Raw genomic sequence first — 22,181 nt, 5'->3', positions numbered from 1 at the left:
CCACGAGCTGGACGGCGAGTGGAATGGAACAATAAATCTTTCACTAAGTGATTATATTTCAACCAGTACACAGATTTGAGACAGTTAATATTTATTTTATATCACTCAGACATAAATTTTGTTTACTAAAAATACTATTCAAGGTAGGAAATGCATGTTTTCATCAACATAACACCCAAGTGACACTCCAAATTTTAAAGCCTACCCCAGCTAAATCAACAAGTCTAAACAGTTGGTATACATCCTGGTGTATGCACACAACTGCACAGCACTGTGATGGCAAAAACTATCACACTGAGAGGCTGATAGTAAAATTACAAATGCAATCAACCGACTGTCTGGAGTTTATGTATGAGTGATATAAAATAACATTTTCGGACAATCTAATATGATTTACAAATTAATTATTTTGAACTTCAACATGTGCAAGAGATATTTATCTTATTACAATGAGTTGTTTTCCAAATGAAACTTACACTACATGAATAATCTTCAACAGACTGTCTATTTCATCAGAAAGTGTATTATTTCATTTTCTTAATAAATTTTTTATGATACATTAAAGTTTAAAGTACAATGCCCAGAATTGTTTCTATCAAAGATAAAAAATAATTCTAATATGAAAAATAAACAGTGATTTGATTAATTAACCCTTGCAAACTGGTACCATTCACATGGGAATTAGTTGAGATTATTATCCCTTAATTAAGTGCTCATAATATTTAGTACAAACATTTTAATAGGGAGTCATAATTTGTTTGTTTCTGTATACAAGAATGAATTGGCACAAATGAGAGCCAATTTCCATCACTTTCTTCAGAATTATCTTGGGAGTTTTATGGATTATGGTGTTGATTTTAAACAAAACACTACGTATATACTACCTAGTAGTGTAAGATAATGAAAGAACACAGAGAACCATAAATGAAAGTTGACTTAATATCTATCACAGAGATAATACATACCTCTCTATTCAAAAAAGAAAAGTGTCTTTTTGAAAATAGGCAATATATTACAAGCTTTTCTTTCTTAGTTAGTTTAATTAAGCACAGTTTCTATAAAATCATCACAGGTCTTTATAGGGAGAATTGAGTGTGAAGCATATGAAGTAAAATACAGGATAATGTCAGCAATGTTTTATAATCATCTTGTTTAAACATTTGAGTGAATTTGTTACTACTGATCTGCACTGTTATTCACCTGATGATGTTATCATTGTATAACTTTGCAATGTATTTCAAGTTCATTAATGGCAGATAGTTATTACTTGCAACTATAGGACATTACAGAAAAACCACACAAGCATAACGAAATTCAACATGGGTCGTATCTATGCCACAATGAGTTACCATTTTAAAGTATATTGAGCACTCTATAAATATAACAGGGTAGTGTCAGTTTGAGTTTTGGATATGAATAATTAAGCGATTGCAAATCTTGCAGAATTATATGGACACAATGCAAATCCATTTATTCCATAGCTGTATTACACATTGTATGTGTTAAATAACATACCTTAGATCTAATGTTTTAGGGTGCATAATATTTTTGCAATCTTGTATAAGCACTTGGTGCACATTTGGTGGTCACAAATTTCACTTTTCCGTGAAAAGCACAAAAATATTGGGAAAACTGCTTCAACAAGGGTTCATTTCAAATTGCAAAAACATATTGTGCCACAAAAACATTTTTTTCAATTTATAAGCCTCTAAAAGTTTCCCATTTATAAAGCCTCTATTTTTTCATGATTCTTTACAAAGAATGATTAAAAACTATAGACAAACCCAACACCCTTGAACATAGAACCTCTAATAAAACAAAATACACACCAAATGTCACCCTACTATTATAGTGCTTTTAGCCAAGTGTAGTCAGTGGTATCAATGTGTTGAGGCGGCTGCTTTCCAGGGGTATGTCTATGTGTCTTCTTGCACATGTTTAACTTCTTTAAACTTAGCAGCATGGATACTGATATTGGACTCTGTCATTCTTGACATTTGCTTAAAAAGTTACCTTTTTCAGAGTCTTGGTTAGCAGCGACGTCTTCATTCAGCGTAGTGTTTACAATCCTCCTTCTTTAAACTTCTTTAACATGCACATGTATGTTTAAAGAAGACACATAGATATACATGTGCATGTGTATGCCAGCGCTTTGACTTGACGCTCTCAATTTGAAACCGCACCCGATGAAATATGCTGTGATGTCACTGGCTGCACTAAAGTAAAAGCACTATAACATTGATTGTACAAGCAGATAGATACCAGGAATCTTTTACAGTGATGTCATTAAACTTTCTGAATTTCCATGATACTTAGAGAATCCAATCCTTGGCTCCTATTCTTGGTGGTGTAATCATTACAATCATAGACAAGAAGATAGAGGTAATCCACACATCCCTGTAAACAGCAAGTGAATAACTAGCACAGTGTGCAAGCAGATGAACAGCAGTATGCCTTGTGGTACATTCACACTTGGAACAAAAACAAGATTCAAACTGAGATTTGTCAATGTGGTTATAGCAAGATTTAAGTGACGTCTTCTGTGATCAGTGGTTTCTTATGGTGTCCGTCGTCCACGGCTTGTAGCAGACAATTCAAACCCACATTTACAGCACAATAGCGGGTGAAACCACTGCAGATAGATGAATCCTCTGTATTCTATGTTGTCATACACTCATTGTTACGCAATTCTCCCATTATTGCCACTAATACACTATCAAGTTGTCAGAATTATTCCAGGATATACATCTCTCCCGATTCTTCGTCATTGATTGATGAGATAATCGCAGGATTCTTGCATTGGGGCAATGTTGCTTCCTTTCATCACTTGGGCTTTATACCATCAATTTGGAAGCAAACTGCTTTTACCCGACTCAGCTTAGTGCAGAAGTTATAACCATAACTCTTACAATATTATGCATAGAACTCAAGAATGGATTATAACAATTCAAAGGGCAAAACTTGACCACAGTTGATTTCTTTTTTTTGTGTGTACAAAAGACCAATCAGCATGTAACTACACCGAGTGATTGATCATTGCAAGTCTAACTTGCAATACAACAAATACTCTAAATATCATCATTTTCTGGTGGGATTCATTATCATGCAGTTGCGTATTTTGTGAATTCAACAACATGCAAATGTAAGGAAATGCAAATTTATGCAAATTTTGTAACAAGCCAAATAGGTTTTTTTTGTATACTCAAACGCATGACAAATACCACACAGAGAGGAACATATTTACAGTACAAGTGTATTACATATTTAGATTTGCTCACAAGTAAGTTTGTGACCATCACAATGTTGACACAAACTATTTCATGTATATGAAATGTAAGCCATAAAGGAGGTGGTATGGTTTGCTCTTTACCTGCACTAAGCTTACACAGTCAAACTCCTGCAGTAAGAGTTACCCTGAATTATGAATGATGAGAAACCATGGCATATACCTGTAGGTAACCATGGGGTAATTACCCATATGGTTATCTCGGGGGTACCTTGGTCAATATCAGGAGTATCCCTGACATACCTTTAGAATCCACTCAGTGTACCACTGTCATGACATTTGTTTACATGGTGGTACCTCTCGTGTTCACCATGTCTCTCAGAGAATAGATACTATTTTGTGCCCATAAAGCACCTGCAGGTAACTCCTATAGCAAGAATTTAACTGTGTATAATATCCTCAACCAGACTTGGTCAACATTTATTCAGCCCTCATGCATACTGTTTGTGATTTAGTTAGCCTGCCCTCTATACAAGACAAAGCATGCCTTTTAACACGATAAAGGCTTGCTGCATTTTCTCTCACATAAAAAGTAATTGCTTGATAGTGCCTTCCATTCATCCATCCATCCATCCCAGTAAATAAGTCTTTGCTTGGTACAGTCATTAATGGCCAAGCTTATTAACTACATCAATACACCCAGCTGACAGGCACCCACTGCGGTGTGGTGCATATCTCTTCCATGGCATGTTCCAAGGTACGAATTGTCTCTTCGATGTCATTGTTCACGATTGTAAGATCAAAGAAATGTCCGTATGCCTGGCGCAGGAGTTCAGACTCCTTGGCAAGGCGCTCTAAGCTGCTATCATGCTGTGGGCAGAAAATAAAGGAAACAGTTAGAAGTGATATTTACAGTGAGTCAATTCATAACATTACCACATGTTAGAAAGTGATTTTTGAGTTAAAATCTTTTCATATTTTATAATATGAATTGCACTTGCATCTTGTATTTCAATGACAGAAGTTGGTACTGACAATTTGATATCAAATATAGACTTAACAAACCCAAAACAAACCTAATGAACAACAGCAAAGGAAAACCTGGCACAGCAAACCACATCTACTATAGTCTATATATCTACCTCGAGTCACCGGCTCTAGATTTGAAGTTCAGCGTGTTCTGCATTCGCGTTACTTGGTGCGTGTACATACTTTTACGCGCGCGATCAACGTGCCGCATATGTACATGCAAGAAACCACGCTAAGCTAACGCAGCACACGCTGAACTTCAAAGCTAGTGCCGGTAACTCGAGGTAGATATATAGACTATATTACTGAAATCCGTACAGCCCTAAGAATACTTTGTTGCCAAGTTAGTAAATTTTACAATGCCAAACTTCATATGTATCGTTAATATTTTGCTCCCCAATTTTTGCCTGTATCTCAATTTCTCAAGTGCCACCTTGGTCAGATTGGATCAGATCATGTTATTGGTCATGGCCTGTTTCATAACAGATATAAAATAATATGTATTACTTACATGTACATCGTTAATGCCTGTAAGTGTTGGTGCAGCAATGAAGACAACAAATGGAGCAAATTCAGCACAACGGAGCACCTTCAAAGCCTGAAAGAAAACACATGCATAAACAAATTAAATAATTGCTATTTATTATTTGCTTTATTTTTAATTCCTTACAACAAATGTCTAAAAAACCTGAAACTATGCTTTGCAATGACACCAAGATGATATTTAGGCCCATAGCATAAACAACTTATTTTCTAAATAATGTCATACTTATATTTTGGTATATTTGCATCATTGCTAGTTTAAGAAATATACCAGTTAAGTTTACCAAATATTCACAAAAATGATATAAAAAGTCCCCTAGTCCCCTAATCAGTGCATAATATAACTAAAAAACATGAATGGCACCTTGTTTTAGGTTTTATAAATGTATAACTCATCCATAGGTTATAATATAAATATTTGTACAAATCTGCCACAAAATCATTTATTACATTTGCCATTGCATCATCCATGTTGGTTACATACCAGCACTATCATTCATGTGATAGTATTGTGTAATGGATATTGTACATGTGCTGTTTTATTCATTATATGCTTGTGTGGGTAACCGACACATGATAATATATTTAAAGATGCATGTTTGCAATCATTTAAAGCCATGCAGTCTAGGGATGTTATTTAACATCAGTGAGTTATGTAAAACAAATATTTACTGCTTTAGTTGAAAGATGGATAATTCCATTATCAGCCTATTCACCTATGCACAAATCCGCCATCTTGCTTCCATAATGAGGATCTCCCTGCAAACGCATGCACAAAAGTGCAATTTTGTTTTTCACGCTTTTCTAGCAACACTTCAGTAGACTTTTTGAAAAGCATATGCAGTATTTAAAGCATGCATATGAAACTTGCAGGTGGAACTTCATTTTGAGATGACCGTGTCAAGGGTCAATACAATGAAACAATCTATGATCTTTGAATTTTGGATGGTGTTAATTCACCATCATACTCTTTCAAATAGTCTAAAACTGAGTTTACACTCAGTCCTAATCCACACCTTCCTGGGGCTCCACATAGAATAAGTCACTGTGAGTGGATTTTATGAGTATTAGCATGACCTACCTGGGCTCAACAGCCTAAAACTGACCATTTGGTGAAAAAGCTGAAAATGCTTTAAAAAGTTGAAAACTGTGTGAAATGGGGTAAAATAGCTCAAATTGGACTAAAATTAAAAGCGAATATATTTGAGCAAAAAAAAAAGCTGCAATCTGCTAAAAAGCTGGAAGTTTCAAGTGAGTGTGACCTACCTGAGGCTCAACATCTAATATGGCTATGAGTCCCTGTGAATGGATTTTACGGATGGTATCAAGTTTGGTGCCGTACATAGCATCTTCATGGGTGCCATACTCCAGGTATTTGTTGGTCGCAATGTCTGCCATCATCTCATCGTGGCTTACAAAATAATAATTCTTGCCGTTTTCTTCATCTTTCTTACACGGTCTTGTCGTGTCTGTGGTGAGCAAGTATGACAGTCATGTTACAACTTTGAAATCATTTTTAGACAATATCTTTAAAAATTCTGTTGCCGTGCATAGTTCTCAATAGAAGTACAATATGACTTAAATCAATTACAGCATTGTAAATGTGTTACATTGTCCATCTTCACTGCCAAATTACTACTTTATTAACAGCTCAAATATGGTTATGACACAGGTGCTTATTTCAACGAGCGCAGTATCAAATTGCATGTGCAAACTTAATCTAGTCGAGCATATACATGCGGCGTAAAAGGGCGGTTTGATGTCACTACCAAACTTCAGGTGAAACAAGGTATATACTGTAGCTCATCTCAAATTCAGTAGTGACATATGCGTATTTCGCTGTGTCCAGTATTGAAGCGCACATGTATAGTTAATCACCTAGAGCGTACATGATGTCACGCTTGCGGCGCAAAAACAAAAAAGCATTGACGTCACTACCAAACTTGAAGTGAACCACAGTATAATATGTCTCTCTGCATAGTATTTCCTATACCACAACTCCATTTACACCTACTTGCTACTTATGATTCCATTGGGTGTACTTACGTGGAATGGGGTATGCATACTTGTCTGGATGACTTGTGATCAGTGTGTTCTTGATATGTCTTCTGCCTACTCCATGAGCACCTAGTCAGGAAACCAAATTAACAAAAATTAGATATTTTAGTCACATGGTGGTCTTAGCTTGTGTCTTTTGTGTTTATCATTGATAATACCCGGGTCCAATCACATTGTCATGATCAGTGCTTGCTGACAAATCACAGATAACTAGAAACCAGTCACTTTGTATTATCATGACAATAGAGGGCGATGTTATAAACTTTTTAGCGGTCCAACCCCATTTTAAAAATTGATAGTAATCTGTTATTCGTCACTATGTGGAAAATCATGATGACTACTGTTATACCTAGGCTACATGGCAAATTGAAAAGCTGACACTATTTGACAGCAGTTAGTGAATTTCTCTATTTGCACTAGCATCTTGAAGCTATTTTTCAGGTACACTCGAAATAGGCTAATAATTGTGGCATGAAGTAAAGAAAGTCAATCTTCTAATTGAAAAAATTCCCATGATCATGTCACATAATGTGAAAATGATCTGATCCAATCAGACCATAGTTAGCAACAATGAAATTGAGAGCTAGGCCAATATAGGGAGCAAACATACAATAATAAACTTAGACATGTAAAAAGTGTATTACTTTACAACCAAGTGTACCAAAGGACTTCAGTATCTGGAATTGAGGTAATGAGCAAGTTCATAATGGTTCGCAACTCAATTTCAAAATTTCTGATTGGATCAGATCGTGTCAATATCGTGTTCAATATTTGCAATGTGGTGCACCTAGTGTTACTTACCTAAGAGAACCAGAGTTTTGCGCATGAAGGCTGGCAGTCGCACAACTTCTTCATATGTGACCAGATCCAATTGATCAAATACTGCAGAAAAAGAAAAACAATACAAACATAACATTGTAAGAACATGTTATTACCTGCACAAACACTTGACTGCCTGGCGCCTGCCTGCGGCAACAGACTAGGCTTGCATTGGATTCCTGGATACAAAACAGACCCAATGGTCATCTCAATGGTAACTAAGAAATGTTGAAGTTAAAATTCTCTCCTAAAGATATTCTTGGAGAGTTAAATATACAACTAGAATAAACACTGAAGTAAATGTGAACTTGTTGTTCTTTTTCCCAGCTTCACTAATAAATTTGCAGGGTAGCATCGAGACAAAAAATCATTGCTACATGAATCATCACTATGGTTAATCACTCACAATTTTCTCACAATCTGCAGTATAGTAATTTTAAAGTAACATGATGACAAAACTCCTCACAAATCGCTTGATTTTGATAAATGTGCTCTTATTACATCTTATTTCTGACTTGCATAGCACACAAGGTTGAATTAGGTATTTCAAAGCAAGACTCATTGCTATTATATTACTGGTACTCTATATCCCTAAACACTATTTACAAAATACTTCATTCTACATTGAGTCTGCAACATTAATGTCAAGATATGTTACTAAACATTTATTTTTGTGTGATGAAAATAATGTGTGCGCACTTGTGCATTGTGTAACATTCATTTTCAAATAAATACAAGTGAAAAAAAACCCACCACTACGAGCAGAATGTGCTGGAGCCAAGCATGTGAAATCATTAACATTATTAATTTATGAAGTGAAACACAACTAACTCTCACATTAATGGATATTGCAGATTACAATTAGAGAGTTCACAATGTTGTGTGTTAATGAAGGTTGCAGAATTAGTTTATTTTCTGCCTTATTGATGACATTTTCTGCCTGCCTGTACTACCTTGCTTCTGATATTAACCCCTTTTTCAAAACAGTATGGTGCAATCTTGTTAAAATTGATAGAATATTAAAGATGACTCAATTTTGTACTGGATAGAACCCCTTTATGAAGACCTAACTGGGAATTACAGACTATTTTGAATACTTTCAACATGTAGGGGACTCAGTGCAACAAAGGCACATTAGCTCGAATGGGTAATGTTATTTATAAGTATGATTATATTTATACCCAATAGAGGCCGTCAGCCTTTTCCGCAGGATCCGCCATCTTGTGGGTGCTGACGTTCTGCATATCATGCGTTAGGCATTACGCCCCCGATTGCACGGAAGTCGCAACGCGTGACGCACCTCTTCAGTCAAGCGTCAACGCGGTGATCTTAGCAACAAGGCACTCCGTACCCACAAGATGGTGGCGTTGACGTCGCAATGACTACCTCTATATTACCCAGGGGAGCTTATGGAGAGGAACCTTTGTTACACTGAGCTCACATGCAGTCATATTTTTGACAAATAAGGGCCAAAACCTGCATTTGCAAATTTTCTTCATTTTAATTATTACTTATCAATGCAGCAAACAGGTAAGAAAAAAACCAAAAAAACGATTGCATAATTCATTCTCTCAGTTGGGGTTGTTCCATCTATTGCACTTTCTCACATCCGTCCAAGGGACACCCTCGCAAAATCCATTTTGGTTTGTCAGGGCCTTTCAGTTTCAGTCAATTTTCTCAGCATAAAAAATACCAATTTGCCTTTCTTTTGTATAAACATCAAACTTCAGGAATTGTTTCACATAGAGATATCTTATGGTATGTTTTGTGATTGTTCCCATTGAGTGCAACAGTAAGCGCCCCCTTCGTGTCACAAGGCGGGATGGAACAGCCAAAACCCATTAAAAATAACCAATGTGATGAAGTGATCTATCACGAGTGACGTCATGCTGACTGACACGAATACAGGTCTTTCAGTTTGATTGTTCTGGTACACCAAAAACACTAAACATGCACTGTTATAAGGCTCTTGTCAAACTTATCCATAACCAATGCAGATGTACAGCTAACATAAAGAAATGAGTTTTTGAAGCAAAATGTGCTACTCCACCAGTTCACAGCATACTGTGATGATTGACATAACATGAACCCCTCTAATAGTCCCCGCTAATAAATGCCCACCATTTTTTCAACCAAACTGTTCCATAAATGATGACAATACCATACAAAACACAGTATATTTTCGAACATGTGATCACTGATTTCAAGATATCCATCCATGCATGCATCCATTGTTAGCGACCATATTACAGTATTTGTGTGGAGCACCGCAGCACTGTCAGACTGCACTAGCGATGTTTTACTGAGAATTATCATTATACAAAAAGACATTTCATTAATGTCCCCTTTGTAAAATACAACAGGGTGTGTTAATTAGAGAGAACACAGTATCTATTCAACATTATCAAGTAAACAGCTTGATGACCAAGGTTGCCAAAATATGGGCTATTGTAGCTGAAATTCATACACCCCATACCGAAGACATGACTTTAATCTTCTACACAGGAGGTGTGAATTTCAAATAGGGATATCTAAATAGCTGATCCATTTGAAATCTACACCCATTGTGTGGAAGATTTATGTCACATCTTCAATAGGGGCTGAATGGATCATCAAAAAAGTTTTCTCTTCATCTATGGGGCAGGAAATTATTGATAATTGCTGGGGCCAATGTCCAAAAATCATCTATATTTTTTCTTAATCATTGTTTTTTTTAATGCGATAACAAAGTCAAAAGTTACTGGGAAATTTTTTAAAGTTTCACAAATGGGCTACCAAATCACAGGTTTGGTAACACTACTTGAAGACACACTTTATAAGGATCATGTGACAATCATGTGATCAGTTCTATTAATTTGTTATCATGTGTTGTATTAAGTTTTCCTTGTTATATTTCTGAACATCCTATTCAAATTCTTCAGTAATGGTTTCATACTATCTCTCCATTATAGTATAAAAAGATAAGCAAAATATGATAAACATGGTATTGCCTTTCTACATTTAAAGCTCTTTATCTGAGTCCGCATAAGGTGGCACAAGCCCAGTGATCACTAATATCTAGTGCAAACCTCCTGAATATACCTATAACATCCAATCAAGTGGGCACCTACAATCCTGCAATTAACACAAGACACAGGTTCTCCAATGCCTGGGTGGCGTTCTTCATGCATAGAAACAGGCTGATACATTGCCCTCCCAAATTTATTCATGAGAAAATTGCAGATAAAAATAACCGTAGGCTAGTGGCAATTACTCAAGCACATGCATGCACACGCCATGCATATGAAATATCAATTCTCTGTATTCTTTTCTTTGGTATCATAGCAAATCACTTGAATTGTTTCACTAGTAACTGATAAGATGATAACTAACTTGTTTCATATTTGGCTGAGTGAAAGTCAAGCACACAAACATGATAATCAACCTAGGAGCAGGAAGCACACTGCCGGTTCCAATAAATGAGCTGATTCCTAGTTCAACGTTGTTATGGGTAACTTAAGCCTTCAAATATTTCTCCCAACTTTTTTTATATAGCGAATTGAGACAAGAACTTTCACAAATTGAAAGTTTAAACAATGAAGAAGGGGGCGGCCTATGCTTCACCCTAGCAGGGCATAAGACAATGTGAGACACAAATTAATATATGCGAGGATCAGAAATAAATGATGCAAGCCTGAGAAATTATGATTTAAATCATGTGTTTGGGGCTCGAGGGGTTAGACTCTAGACCATTAATCCAGCGACCGGGTTCAATCCCTGCAGAGTCCTGATTTTTTCTCTTTCAAAATTTTCATATGTCAAATTGAAAGTTTGACAGAATCATTAATGCAAAAAGTGAAAAGCAACAAACCACACACAACAATGTTCTCTAGTTTGACAAATCAAGTAACTTACACCAAACTGGTATATAAACTGCTACTGTGATATCATCAGAGAAGTGTAATTATTTCTGCACAAGGCATAAACATTTAACTACCGCAATTTTAAGCCCAAGACCAAGTTGCATTTATATAAATAGCGTAAATAAATGTGATCTTGATTTATGTTACGAACCCTTTATTAATGTTATCACACAAATACATTATTCACTACTGAGCAAATCAAACTATGTTCTGTGCAGATGCACACTGAGCAGTTTACAATAAATGAATAAAAATCCCTTTAAAAGGCTGAACATATTATAACCACACACATAGATCAAAATACTCCACTAACTGCAAGCATCATTCAAACACATCTAATAGCTAATGTCCAGAACTCGACAGTCCCCTAATCAGTGTAATTTTTATATACAAACTGACGGTTTAGCCAGGATCCAACCAAAACATGCCTGACCATAGACCAGATCATGGCTGTTCCAACCTGGAATTTAAGCTGCCAATGAAAGTGCCACCACTTGATGACTTTTGACTAACACAAATTTTTGTAATATCAAATTGGCGACCAGGCCTGGAAATAAGTCGGTCTGAACCAGGAGCCAAACATTTGGAAAAGCGGCTCCTGGTCCTGTAATTTTCTAGCGAACCAGGAGCCATTTTTAAAGAGCCAGGAGTCGTTTTTCTGAAAGTTTCAAAATGCTTATTTTTGTTATTTCTACAGCTTTCGATGCTCACCTGAGATGTTATCTGAACAGACTTTTAATTTATTTTATTTTATTTTATTTATTTTATTTATTTATTTATTTATTTATTTATTTATTTATTTATTTATTTATTTATTTATTTATTTATTTATTTATTTCATTTTATCTTATTTTATTTTATTTTTTTTATTTAATTTAATTTTTTATTTTTTTATTTTTTTAAAATTTTTATTTTTATTTTTTATTTTATTTTTTATTTTTGTTTTTTTTATTTTTTATTTTTTTATTTTTTATTTAATTTAATTTAATTTAATTTAATTTAATTTAATTTAATTTAATTTAATTTTTATTTATTTTATTTTTATTTTATTTTATTTTGTCTTTTTTTAGGAAAAACAATATCTAGAAACACATCGGCAAAATTCAAGATGGCCGCCTTCATGATCGCGATCATCGCGATCACCTAACCAGAAAACAAGGCAAAATACTGCCAAAATTATGAGCCCTGAAGGCAAATATCAAGGAAAATTGGCAAAATACTAGGTAAAAGATAAGATTTGGCACTGCATTTTGTTGAAAATACATTGGAAATGGCCGATATTTTGAGTGGAAATGAGCTTGCCTGACGAAGTTTTACTGGGTCATTTCCTGCACTGAACTTGTCAAAATGGAGCAATAATACCGGGCGCAAAATTCAGATTTTCTCTGGCGCCTGGGCGTGTAATTCTGGTTGGATCCAGGCGTCAAAACTCGGTAACCGTTGGGTAAAAATCGCTCGGCGCCTGCTTGTTTCCAGGCTTGTTGGCGACTCTACTATGATGTGACATAAATGCATCAGAAATGTACCTTCTTTTTGACATATACACTTTTTAAAGGAAATTGTAGTATAAAATTATCTCATCAGGGATTCATATCTGATGGGTAATGGACAGCCTAGGTGTTTTTTGGGCCATCTAAGTTCATGATTGCCTGTCTCAAACATGGGAGAACAGGTTGCTGGCTAAGCCCTTGATTACCAGTTATGCCCAAAAGAAATTCAAGCAAGTCAAAAAGCACCAGAACTTGCATTCTATGACAATGTAATATTCTGAATGTTCATACATTTGCTAACCATGTCCATACATGAGTCATGACAATTATACCAAGTATGACCAATAATTAACAGTACTTCAAAATACAACCAATAAATCTGTAGTTTTTAATAGTGTTAATGTGCTCCACAGACTTTTTCAAGCAACATTGAAAACTTTCAGTAACCAAGCCACATGCGTCACATACACTTCCGTACATTTACATAAGCGCTCACCAGTGACACGCATAACACAAAGCGCAACCATAGAAACTAGCATAAGTGCTGCACCCAACAGAGATGATGACCGAGAATAATAAAGTAGGTCATCATTAACAAAAGGCTGTCTTCCGAAACAATTCCACTTGAACAAGTGTATTCTACAGCAATTTCCTAACTGACCTATAAAAGAAACCCATCAGAGTTAATGCATCTTATTCACAGATTTTACAGACTATTTTCCTAGTATTATCACCATGAGCTACCTCTTGAATTAGACAAATAATTTCAAACTCCTAAACAAGCAACAATGCTGCTGCAAAACTAGGTCGTTACAAACATGATCTATGCCAGCACATTGCCTAATGGTTATAATGTGCGGTAAAACACGTCTAGTAACTAAATATAGAATAGAACAAACACAATTACAATCTTTTATAACAAACAAGTTAGATAAGGCTAAAAAAACAAGTTTGTTTCCCGTAGGTGGCCTGAAAACCAAAATGCGGTATGCGTTTTTACATTTTTGAATCAGACTTATGGCAATGTGTGCCTCAAATCACAAATATTTATAATGTTAAATCCATGCAGAATAGACTAGATATGAAAATTAATCAGTTCAAAAAAATCATTTGAACAATTTAGTCATTCATTTTTTATTGCTTGCAAATATAATTTTTTCTAGATTTATTAAATAAAAAACCCAAAATGCAGTAAAATTTCCCCAAAAACAAATTGCCCACAGCCAATGGAAAACAAACTTGTTGTTTTAGCTTAACCGGTTCTCTATCAAAGTTGGACCTTTTCCTATTTTCATCTATCAAACATGTGCACAGTTTATTTTACATTTAAAAAGTCACATAATTTTCACCTAATTTCACTTTTTTCCCCATCCAATGTCAACTTGGTAACTACTATATGGTTAGGTCTAAGGGTATTTATTTGTGCAGAGCTGCAGTCTTTGACCAGTGTGTAACACAAGCATAGAGTCTGAAGTCCATATTGCTCCCCACTCACTCTGTCCAGACATGCAGATAGCCACATTCTCCATGGTTCAAAATTTTAGGGGAAAAAGAAATAGCAATCTGAAGATGAAATCACAGGGAAAGCCTGTATGGCTGTGCTACATTAGAGAACTGTAAAGCAAGAACCCTCAACTGCGGGCAAATCATGTCCAACTCCCCCTGACCATGCCAGCAAGGTGGGCAACCTCTCTTATGATGGGCAGATTTCACACAATTTTCAGTTCACTATTAACCAACACCCTCCTTAAAGCCACACAAACCATTAATGATCTGACCAGCTCGGGCAAGTGGACAATACATAGGCCATATTCTAGCAAACCACCCCTATGGTGTTAATGTTAATATCATGATTTTGTACAGCATTGCTACCATCTATTTGTATCTATGCATTTCACAAGTTTAACAAAGAAATAAAAGCTCTTGCTTACAAAAACACAGAAATAACCAAAGAACCATCAAATAAAAGACATATTTAAAAGAACATTTGAATGCAAGTGCAACTATATACAATGAATAAATATCATGACATAAACAGAAGATAAAATGTTAAAATGTTGGCATATCCAAACTACGCTGCCTTGTGTAATTTGTCAACTTAAGGGCTGGGGTATGAACGTTTGGACAGTATTTATTTTGGGACATTAGAGCACATCAGACATATCGAATTGCATTCTGAATACAAAGAATGTCATTCTGATATCAAATAATTTTTGATTTTTTGAAATTCGCAATTTAATACACATTTTATGGCAAATCATTAAAAATTGAAATTTTTGATATTTAACAGTACTTGAAGTAAACTTTATAAATCTGATGATTTATACTTAAAGTGTATATAGGTGGGATAAAAAGCCGACGATCAATTGAAAATTTTGACCTTTCGTATTGAAGATATGGATTTTTTTCCCAAAACACCAAACAAAAATAAGGTCTTTTTGGGAAAAAATCCATATCTTCAAAATGAAAGGTCAAAATTTTCAATGGACCGTCGGCTTTTCCTCCCTGCTACATACACTTTAAGAATATATCATTAGATTTATATAATTTACTTCGAGGACTGCTATATATCAAAAATTTGAAAAATATCAAATTTTTATAATTTGTCATAAAATTTGTATTATATTGTGATTTTCAAAACATGAAAATTATTTGATATCAGAAAGACATGCTTCGTATTCAGAATGCAATTCGATAGTTCTGAGGTGCTCTCATGTCCCACAAAAAATACTGTCGAAACGCAATAAACGCTTCATTTTAGATCCCTTAAAGGATTCTTTTTTAAAATTGAGCAAATTTCTTGTTACTAAACTATCAGGTGGCTTTTGATGACTATTACCCCACAGATGAATACAGAATCAGATACCAAGCAAATTTGCAACAGAGGGCCAATCATTCCATGAAGTCTACAAGACAAATAATAGCATTGTCTATCCTCTGCAATCAAAGGATCTTTCGCACAAATGACAGGGCATATACATGTATTTGTTAGGCACAGGGAAAGAACAATTGGCCCTTGTGAATAATAAAAAGTGCTCTATACAAACCATGGGAATTTAAAGTATTTATCAAATCATTCCAATGTACATAAGGCAGCAATTTGATACAGAGGCAGCTATTGGTAGCCATATAATCAGTATGCTTAAAGACAAGAAAGCAACCTATGTGATATATAAAGGAACTGAAATGACAAAATCTATACAAAATGAACAAATTGCAAAAGAAATTGAAAAATAAACATCACATGCCAAATATTTTGAGAAAGATGTCTAAGACCAAGAATATGGTGCTCAAAACGAGACAACTACGACACATGCAAATTAAAATGGAATTGAGACGTACGGCCGCCGTCACGTACGTACCTGTGTAAGTAGCAGCCTCGTTTTGATTCCCATCCAACGAGCCTAGAATTGCGTGTGGACATATAATAAAGGGTAGTACAACACGCTTAGAAACATACGTAAACAAATCAACGTAGATGATCAAGACAATGAAGAGGGCACGCACATGTCTATAAAACAATTAAATATATGTGCAACTGTGCATGAATATTACGGATGTGCTGATAAACAATGGCCAATTTACAAAACATACGCACAGTGCCATACTCCAAAGAAGTTCAAACAAGTGTAGGTGTGACATTACACAAGACAACTATTATACAAATTAGAATAACCAAGAAGACATGTTTAAGACACCAGTAATTCCAAGAATTATGTCAAATATATAAATACATTGATGTTGAACTATCAAAACAAGTTGTAAATAATTACTATGATATAACTACACAACAACATAAAATAAATGACACTGTAAGTCCAATTACAAAGAGCAAAGTTCGTTCTCTCTGTTAACCAGGAAGGTGAACTTTGACCTGACTCACTGACCTATTGTATTTGAGACACCTACTATAACACCCCAGTGAGGAATCCATTGTTACAATAATTAGGTTGGTTGAAATCAAACCATAATGCTATGGGTGTTATGGATAACACCAAGTAAATGATCCTATTTTTAGTGTCATAAGAAATGTCAACTTGGTACAAGCAAGTGCAAGATTTATATGCTGTCTTCACAAGTATAGCAGCTTGCACCTGTTCTGTGGTTTCATAAACAATTACTTTTGATTGATCAGTGTGTATGTTTAAAGTATTATTTCTTCATTAACAGAATTTTAAATGATACTAATCCAACTTAACATTGAAACTGACACATATCAAATAAATAATGCTGTAGAAAAAGAAAGACCACAGATGTGTTTTACAAAGGCCATCTTGAAAAGCAAAGAAGAAAATAAAGGTAATGGTAGCTTGTCAAAGGTCTGATCAGATTGTGATACTAGAATAGCGAGCATGGAGTGTGAGTGGAGGCACCTTGCACCCCTTGCCAAAGCTAAGGCCTGATTAATCATAATAACACTGATTCTCCCTCGTTCCACTCTATACATATATACCAGATCAGTAATTTTGAATACTTCGGTTCATTCTCCACCAGTTTCAACTTCTTCACTCACTCTCGCTCAATTTTCCTGAGCTCAATTGCTCAACTAAGAAATATTGGAAACAATTCTGTACCACCCTTCACATCGACAAGTACAACATACCCTTCAACACTGTATATTTTAACAGAATAAAGTGTATTACAAGTTTACAATACATAGGCTGTGATGAAGTGTATTCTAGAATTGTGTAACAAGTTTTTTCATAATATAAGAAAATACAATCAAATGTGCTTCCAGAGAATACCAAGTGCTTCCAGAATGTGCAAATCAAACAGGTACAGGTATATACAGATAAGAGTTCCCATAAGATGACACATAACATGTTCAGTGGCCATTAAATTTCAGAATAGAGAAAGAATAATCTCTAAGTATTTAAAAGCCACATCTTCACTGATTCCCTTTTCACTTGCCAGGTTGTATCATAATGTGGGCTTGATCTCTGGACATACCGCACAAAGTCTCTGACTGGCACCTGAGCAAAATTATTGGCAAATGTGATTCCTGTCCATCAAAGGCCTGGATAGATGAGATGGTACAGTACTAGAATTGCATTCCAGAATCAAATTCTGTTTACGTCAAATTGTTATTGCTCTCCTCCATTACTTACAGAATAACCATACCAGCTTCCTAGCAAAAAGGTAATGGACATAGGATCAGGCCCGTACGCAGGATTTCATTTGGGGGGTGCTGATTTTGAAAAAGTGGACTTTTTTTCAAGGGGGAGGGCGATTTTATGAAAAGTGGACATAATTTGGACCTTTTTTTGTCTAAAAAACCGTAAAAACCTGATTTTTTTTTTTGCTCGCACGCCGCAAATTCTTAAATTTTGGGACTTTTGTATCCTTTTCCAAATTTGGGGTTGCGTCACACCCCCTGCGTACTGGCCTGCATAGGATGAATTATATTGCGTATGGACCAAACATGTTATACCAAAAAAATTACAGAATCCAAATTGCACCATACGCAACGCTATCGTAAATTCCCCATCTTGGTTCGTCACTCATGGAGGGCTGATAATGTACCGCCGGTATTTGTTGGCAAGAGCCCAAAATCAAACGATAATTTGTGTCTTTAAACATGAGCGTTTCAATGGTTTGCTCATGCGGTTTTGGCACAAAGTTTACGCGTAAAATGCAAACATCCCCGCACTTTGCATCTATGTTTGCTGGGCGCATAGCAAAATAATCTGCCGGAGGTACATTAGTTGCCTCCATGAGCGACACACAAAATTGGCGGAGCCGGTATTCTTTAATTCTACCTCACTGATATGGATAAATAGCAACCACATATGACATGATCAGTGTTCGAATTTAGGAAAAATAAATGGTTGTCCCACGGACAACCAGATTACAATTTTTGGTTGTCCGTCTAAGTTTTTGGTTGTCCGTAGGCCTACAAATGTGACTTTTGGCTAGATTTATGGTTGTCCGGCGGACAACCGAATCAGTATTTTTGGTTGTCCGGCGACTTTTTTAGTTGTCTCGGGCAACCGGACAACCAAAATTTCGAACGCTGGACATGATCCACATCTGTATGTTAAATGCAGAAGAGTTGAAGCACAATTTTGATAAATTGTTGTGAAAATTTAATTTTAAAATTCAAATGCATGAAACAATGCTTCAATAATATGGTCCATATCTGATATAAATTTTGCACCATGAAGTTTTTGCAAACAACAAAACAAACAAAACACATTTTGCAGCAATTTCAACTACAAATATTGTTCACAACATGACAAGGGCAGGATTTGGGCACTTTCTTTGTACATACTACAGCTAGATTCACCACACGATAACATGCAACAGAAAATATATACAATCTATAAAACAAGTCACAATTTCATGGACATTCTTGAAAGAAAATATTCACTGAAGGCAAAGCAATAATAAATCACTGCAATACTTTGAATTTTGAAATATCCATGAAATCTAATATTGGTGAAATAGAGGACTTTAACATTTCACAATCAGATTGGCATGAATAAATAAATTTAGATCAAAGAAATACCATCACATAACATTGCAAATAATGTATACTATGTGATAAGAAATAGTGTAGTGTAATTTCACCTACAAGCATTTATGCCTCTAAATGAGTGGTTTTTTTACAAAAGAGACAAAAGGCAAACACCCTCAACATAAACATTATTTGGATTTGAGCGACTATATTACTGATACGGGCAGCTGTCCAAACATGTATTATTGTAAAACCAATCTATGTTTTTGTGGGGGTGTCCACCTTTTGCCTCTTTATTCAAATAAAACACTCATTTAGGCGACGAAAAAAGAAAAAAGAAAACCCTGTTCTACGGGCCCGACCGACCCAGATTTCGAAGAAATTGGGAAAAAAAAAATTCCTGTACAAATGAATGCCGACCCAAATTTCGGAAATTTCAGGAACAAAATTTTTTTTTTTGTATTTTCTCAAATTGCAAATTATTTACAGATTTTGGTGATTTATGGGGTAATTTCCAAAAAAAAGAAAAGAAAAGAAAAAAAAAAAGGCCGACCGACCGACCCTACTTGAAAGGTCTGTCCGCCCGTAGAAGAGGGTTTCTTTTTTTTTCGTTGCCTTAGAGACAAAAATGCTTGTGATTAGAGCACATTCTATCCACCATCTGGTACTCCATTTGACATAAGGTGCCAGTTTGGATACATTGGATACATTAGCATTGGATAGGGTAGTCTAGGGACGGATATCACTAAACCCATTGTAAATCTAATACTCATTGTAACACTTTCATAGCATTTATATGTAGAATTACAATGGGTTATGACTTACAATGTGTAGCAACACTTTAGTAAAATCCACCCGGGCTCAGATTGATGAGGCTTATACTAATCTACACCTAGCATCAAAAGTAACAACATGTTCTCAGTTTTACAAGCTGCCGTTGTATACAAGTCATTCAATAAAATAATAATCCGAAATATACATTTTGACTTGCCACCACATTTGCGAAAAAGTACGCAAAATGATGGAAGAAAGTCCATTCTCGTCTATAAAAAAAGTTGCAATTAACAAGATTTTCAACAGGCTATCTCTGCACGGCTATCCTGGTGCTGTACAATGCCCATTGACAATCTCATCAAGTACAATGCTTCACTTGTATGATAACTTTCTGGCCCTAAATCTCCATCCTTTCGTGCTCAATTCTCACAAATGTCAAATTAAAGAAGACATCTTCCCAATCTCATCAAGCACAACGCTTCACTTGCATGATAACCAACTTTCTGGCCCTAAACCTCCGTCATTTCGTACTCAATTCTCACAAATGTTAAATTAAAGAAGACATCTTCCGTAACAAAATGTACATTTCTGAGTTTTGTTTCACTGAACAACTTTCAAACAAGGGCGGCTTATGAAATTCAGAAGTTACTTTTTGGGCTAGGTGTAGTCTAATGCAACATCCGGGATGCATTTATGACACATTGCAAGTCCTAAACCCATCACACAAACCCATGGTAACTTTTCTATGAAAAATCATGATGGGTTTAGCCTTACAATGGGTTAACAGGCATATGATGTGTCATAAATGTCAGGGAAATGCACCCCAGGGTGGGCAAGGGGAAACACATGTCTACCAATAAGGTAGTATGACATAAACTAATAATAGTGATGTGCTCAAGCAAAATGGATCATTTATATTAGGTTCTCTGGTATTGTATTGGTTTACCAAAATACTTTTCGTAGGTGTTCTACTGAAGCAATACTTGACATTGAGCAGTTAGTTTTTATTGCTAACTTTATTTAACATTGAGATATTGAATGTGCTTCAACTTTTACACAACAATACAAATACTCTTCATATTTTGTAATGCAATTGTGAACACTGAGTCCAAATTTGAAATTTGTTATACCATCTAGGTCCTTTGGGTTACTAGTCCAAAGCTCTACTAGTTGATGTTAAGATCCATTTGCTTGATCCCATCACAATTTGATACTATCTGGCGTGCTGGACATGCTTTTACCACCATAATTTGCCTTTGTTCTTCATCATCTATTTTACACACTTAAAAACAGGGTACTCTGTGGAGGTCACTCGGCAGTGTAAGAGACTGCAACAATGTAGAATACTTGTGCACTCAAACTAAAAGCATCTGGACGTCCACAAGTTGGATCAATTGTTCACGTTTGTAGTTTTTTGTTTGTTTGTATGTTTCCTTACCATTGCCAGGAATATTGTGCTCTGAGTCACTATAATTCTCTGTAAAACCAGCAAGCCAAATTAAAGAAAACGTTATTGAAATTGGAAAAAATCTGCAGATACTCATCATGATCATCTTTGATACATGCACACATTTGATTGATAACTGCTTAATTCGGACTCCTGGAATATTCTCATATAGGTCAACCACTGGACTGATATACACATGCAATCATAAACCAGTGTTACACTGTGCTATTCCAGTTGAAATCCATACACCCCTATGGAAGACATGCCCTTTATCTTCCACACAGGGAGTATGAGTTTCAAATTGAGTTACCTGAATGGGTGACTCCATTTGAAATCCACACCCCCTGTAGGAAATTAAGGTCATGTCTTCCATAGGGGTGTATGGATTTCAACTGGAATAGCCCATTTTGAATGTGAACTGACCTACATCAGAATA

At 35.5% G+C, this 22,181-nt stretch overlaps 1 protein-coding gene across 1 annotated transcript in view; it reads right to left on the bottom strand.

Moving 5' to 3' along the window:
* Nucleotides 1–1,140: 1,140 nt before the first annotated feature.
* The window catches only part of LOC140155073 (peripheral plasma membrane protein CASK-like), a 277,597-nt gene continuing 256,556 nt past the window's right edge, over nt 1,141–22,181 (bottom strand). The window contains 5 exon segments of the mRNA XM_072177760.1: nt 1,141–4,096; nt 4,767–4,853; nt 6,065–6,267; nt 6,845–6,925; nt 7,658–7,738. Coding sequence (XP_072033861.1) covers nt 3,917–4,096; nt 4,767–4,853; nt 6,065–6,267; nt 6,845–6,925; nt 7,658–7,738 — 632 coding nt within the window. The 3' untranslated portion in view covers nt 1,141–3,916.

The sequence above is a fragment of the Amphiura filiformis genome, chromosome 6 (genome assembly GCF_039555335.1).
Source record: "Amphiura filiformis chromosome 6, Afil_fr2py, whole genome shotgun sequence".
Classification (NCBI taxonomy): domain Eukaryota; kingdom Metazoa; phylum Echinodermata; class Ophiuroidea; order Amphilepidida; family Amphiuridae; genus Amphiura; species Amphiura filiformis.
The sequence above is the reverse complement of the archived record's forward strand: the minus strand, read 5'-3'. Positions and strand labels throughout refer to the sequence as shown.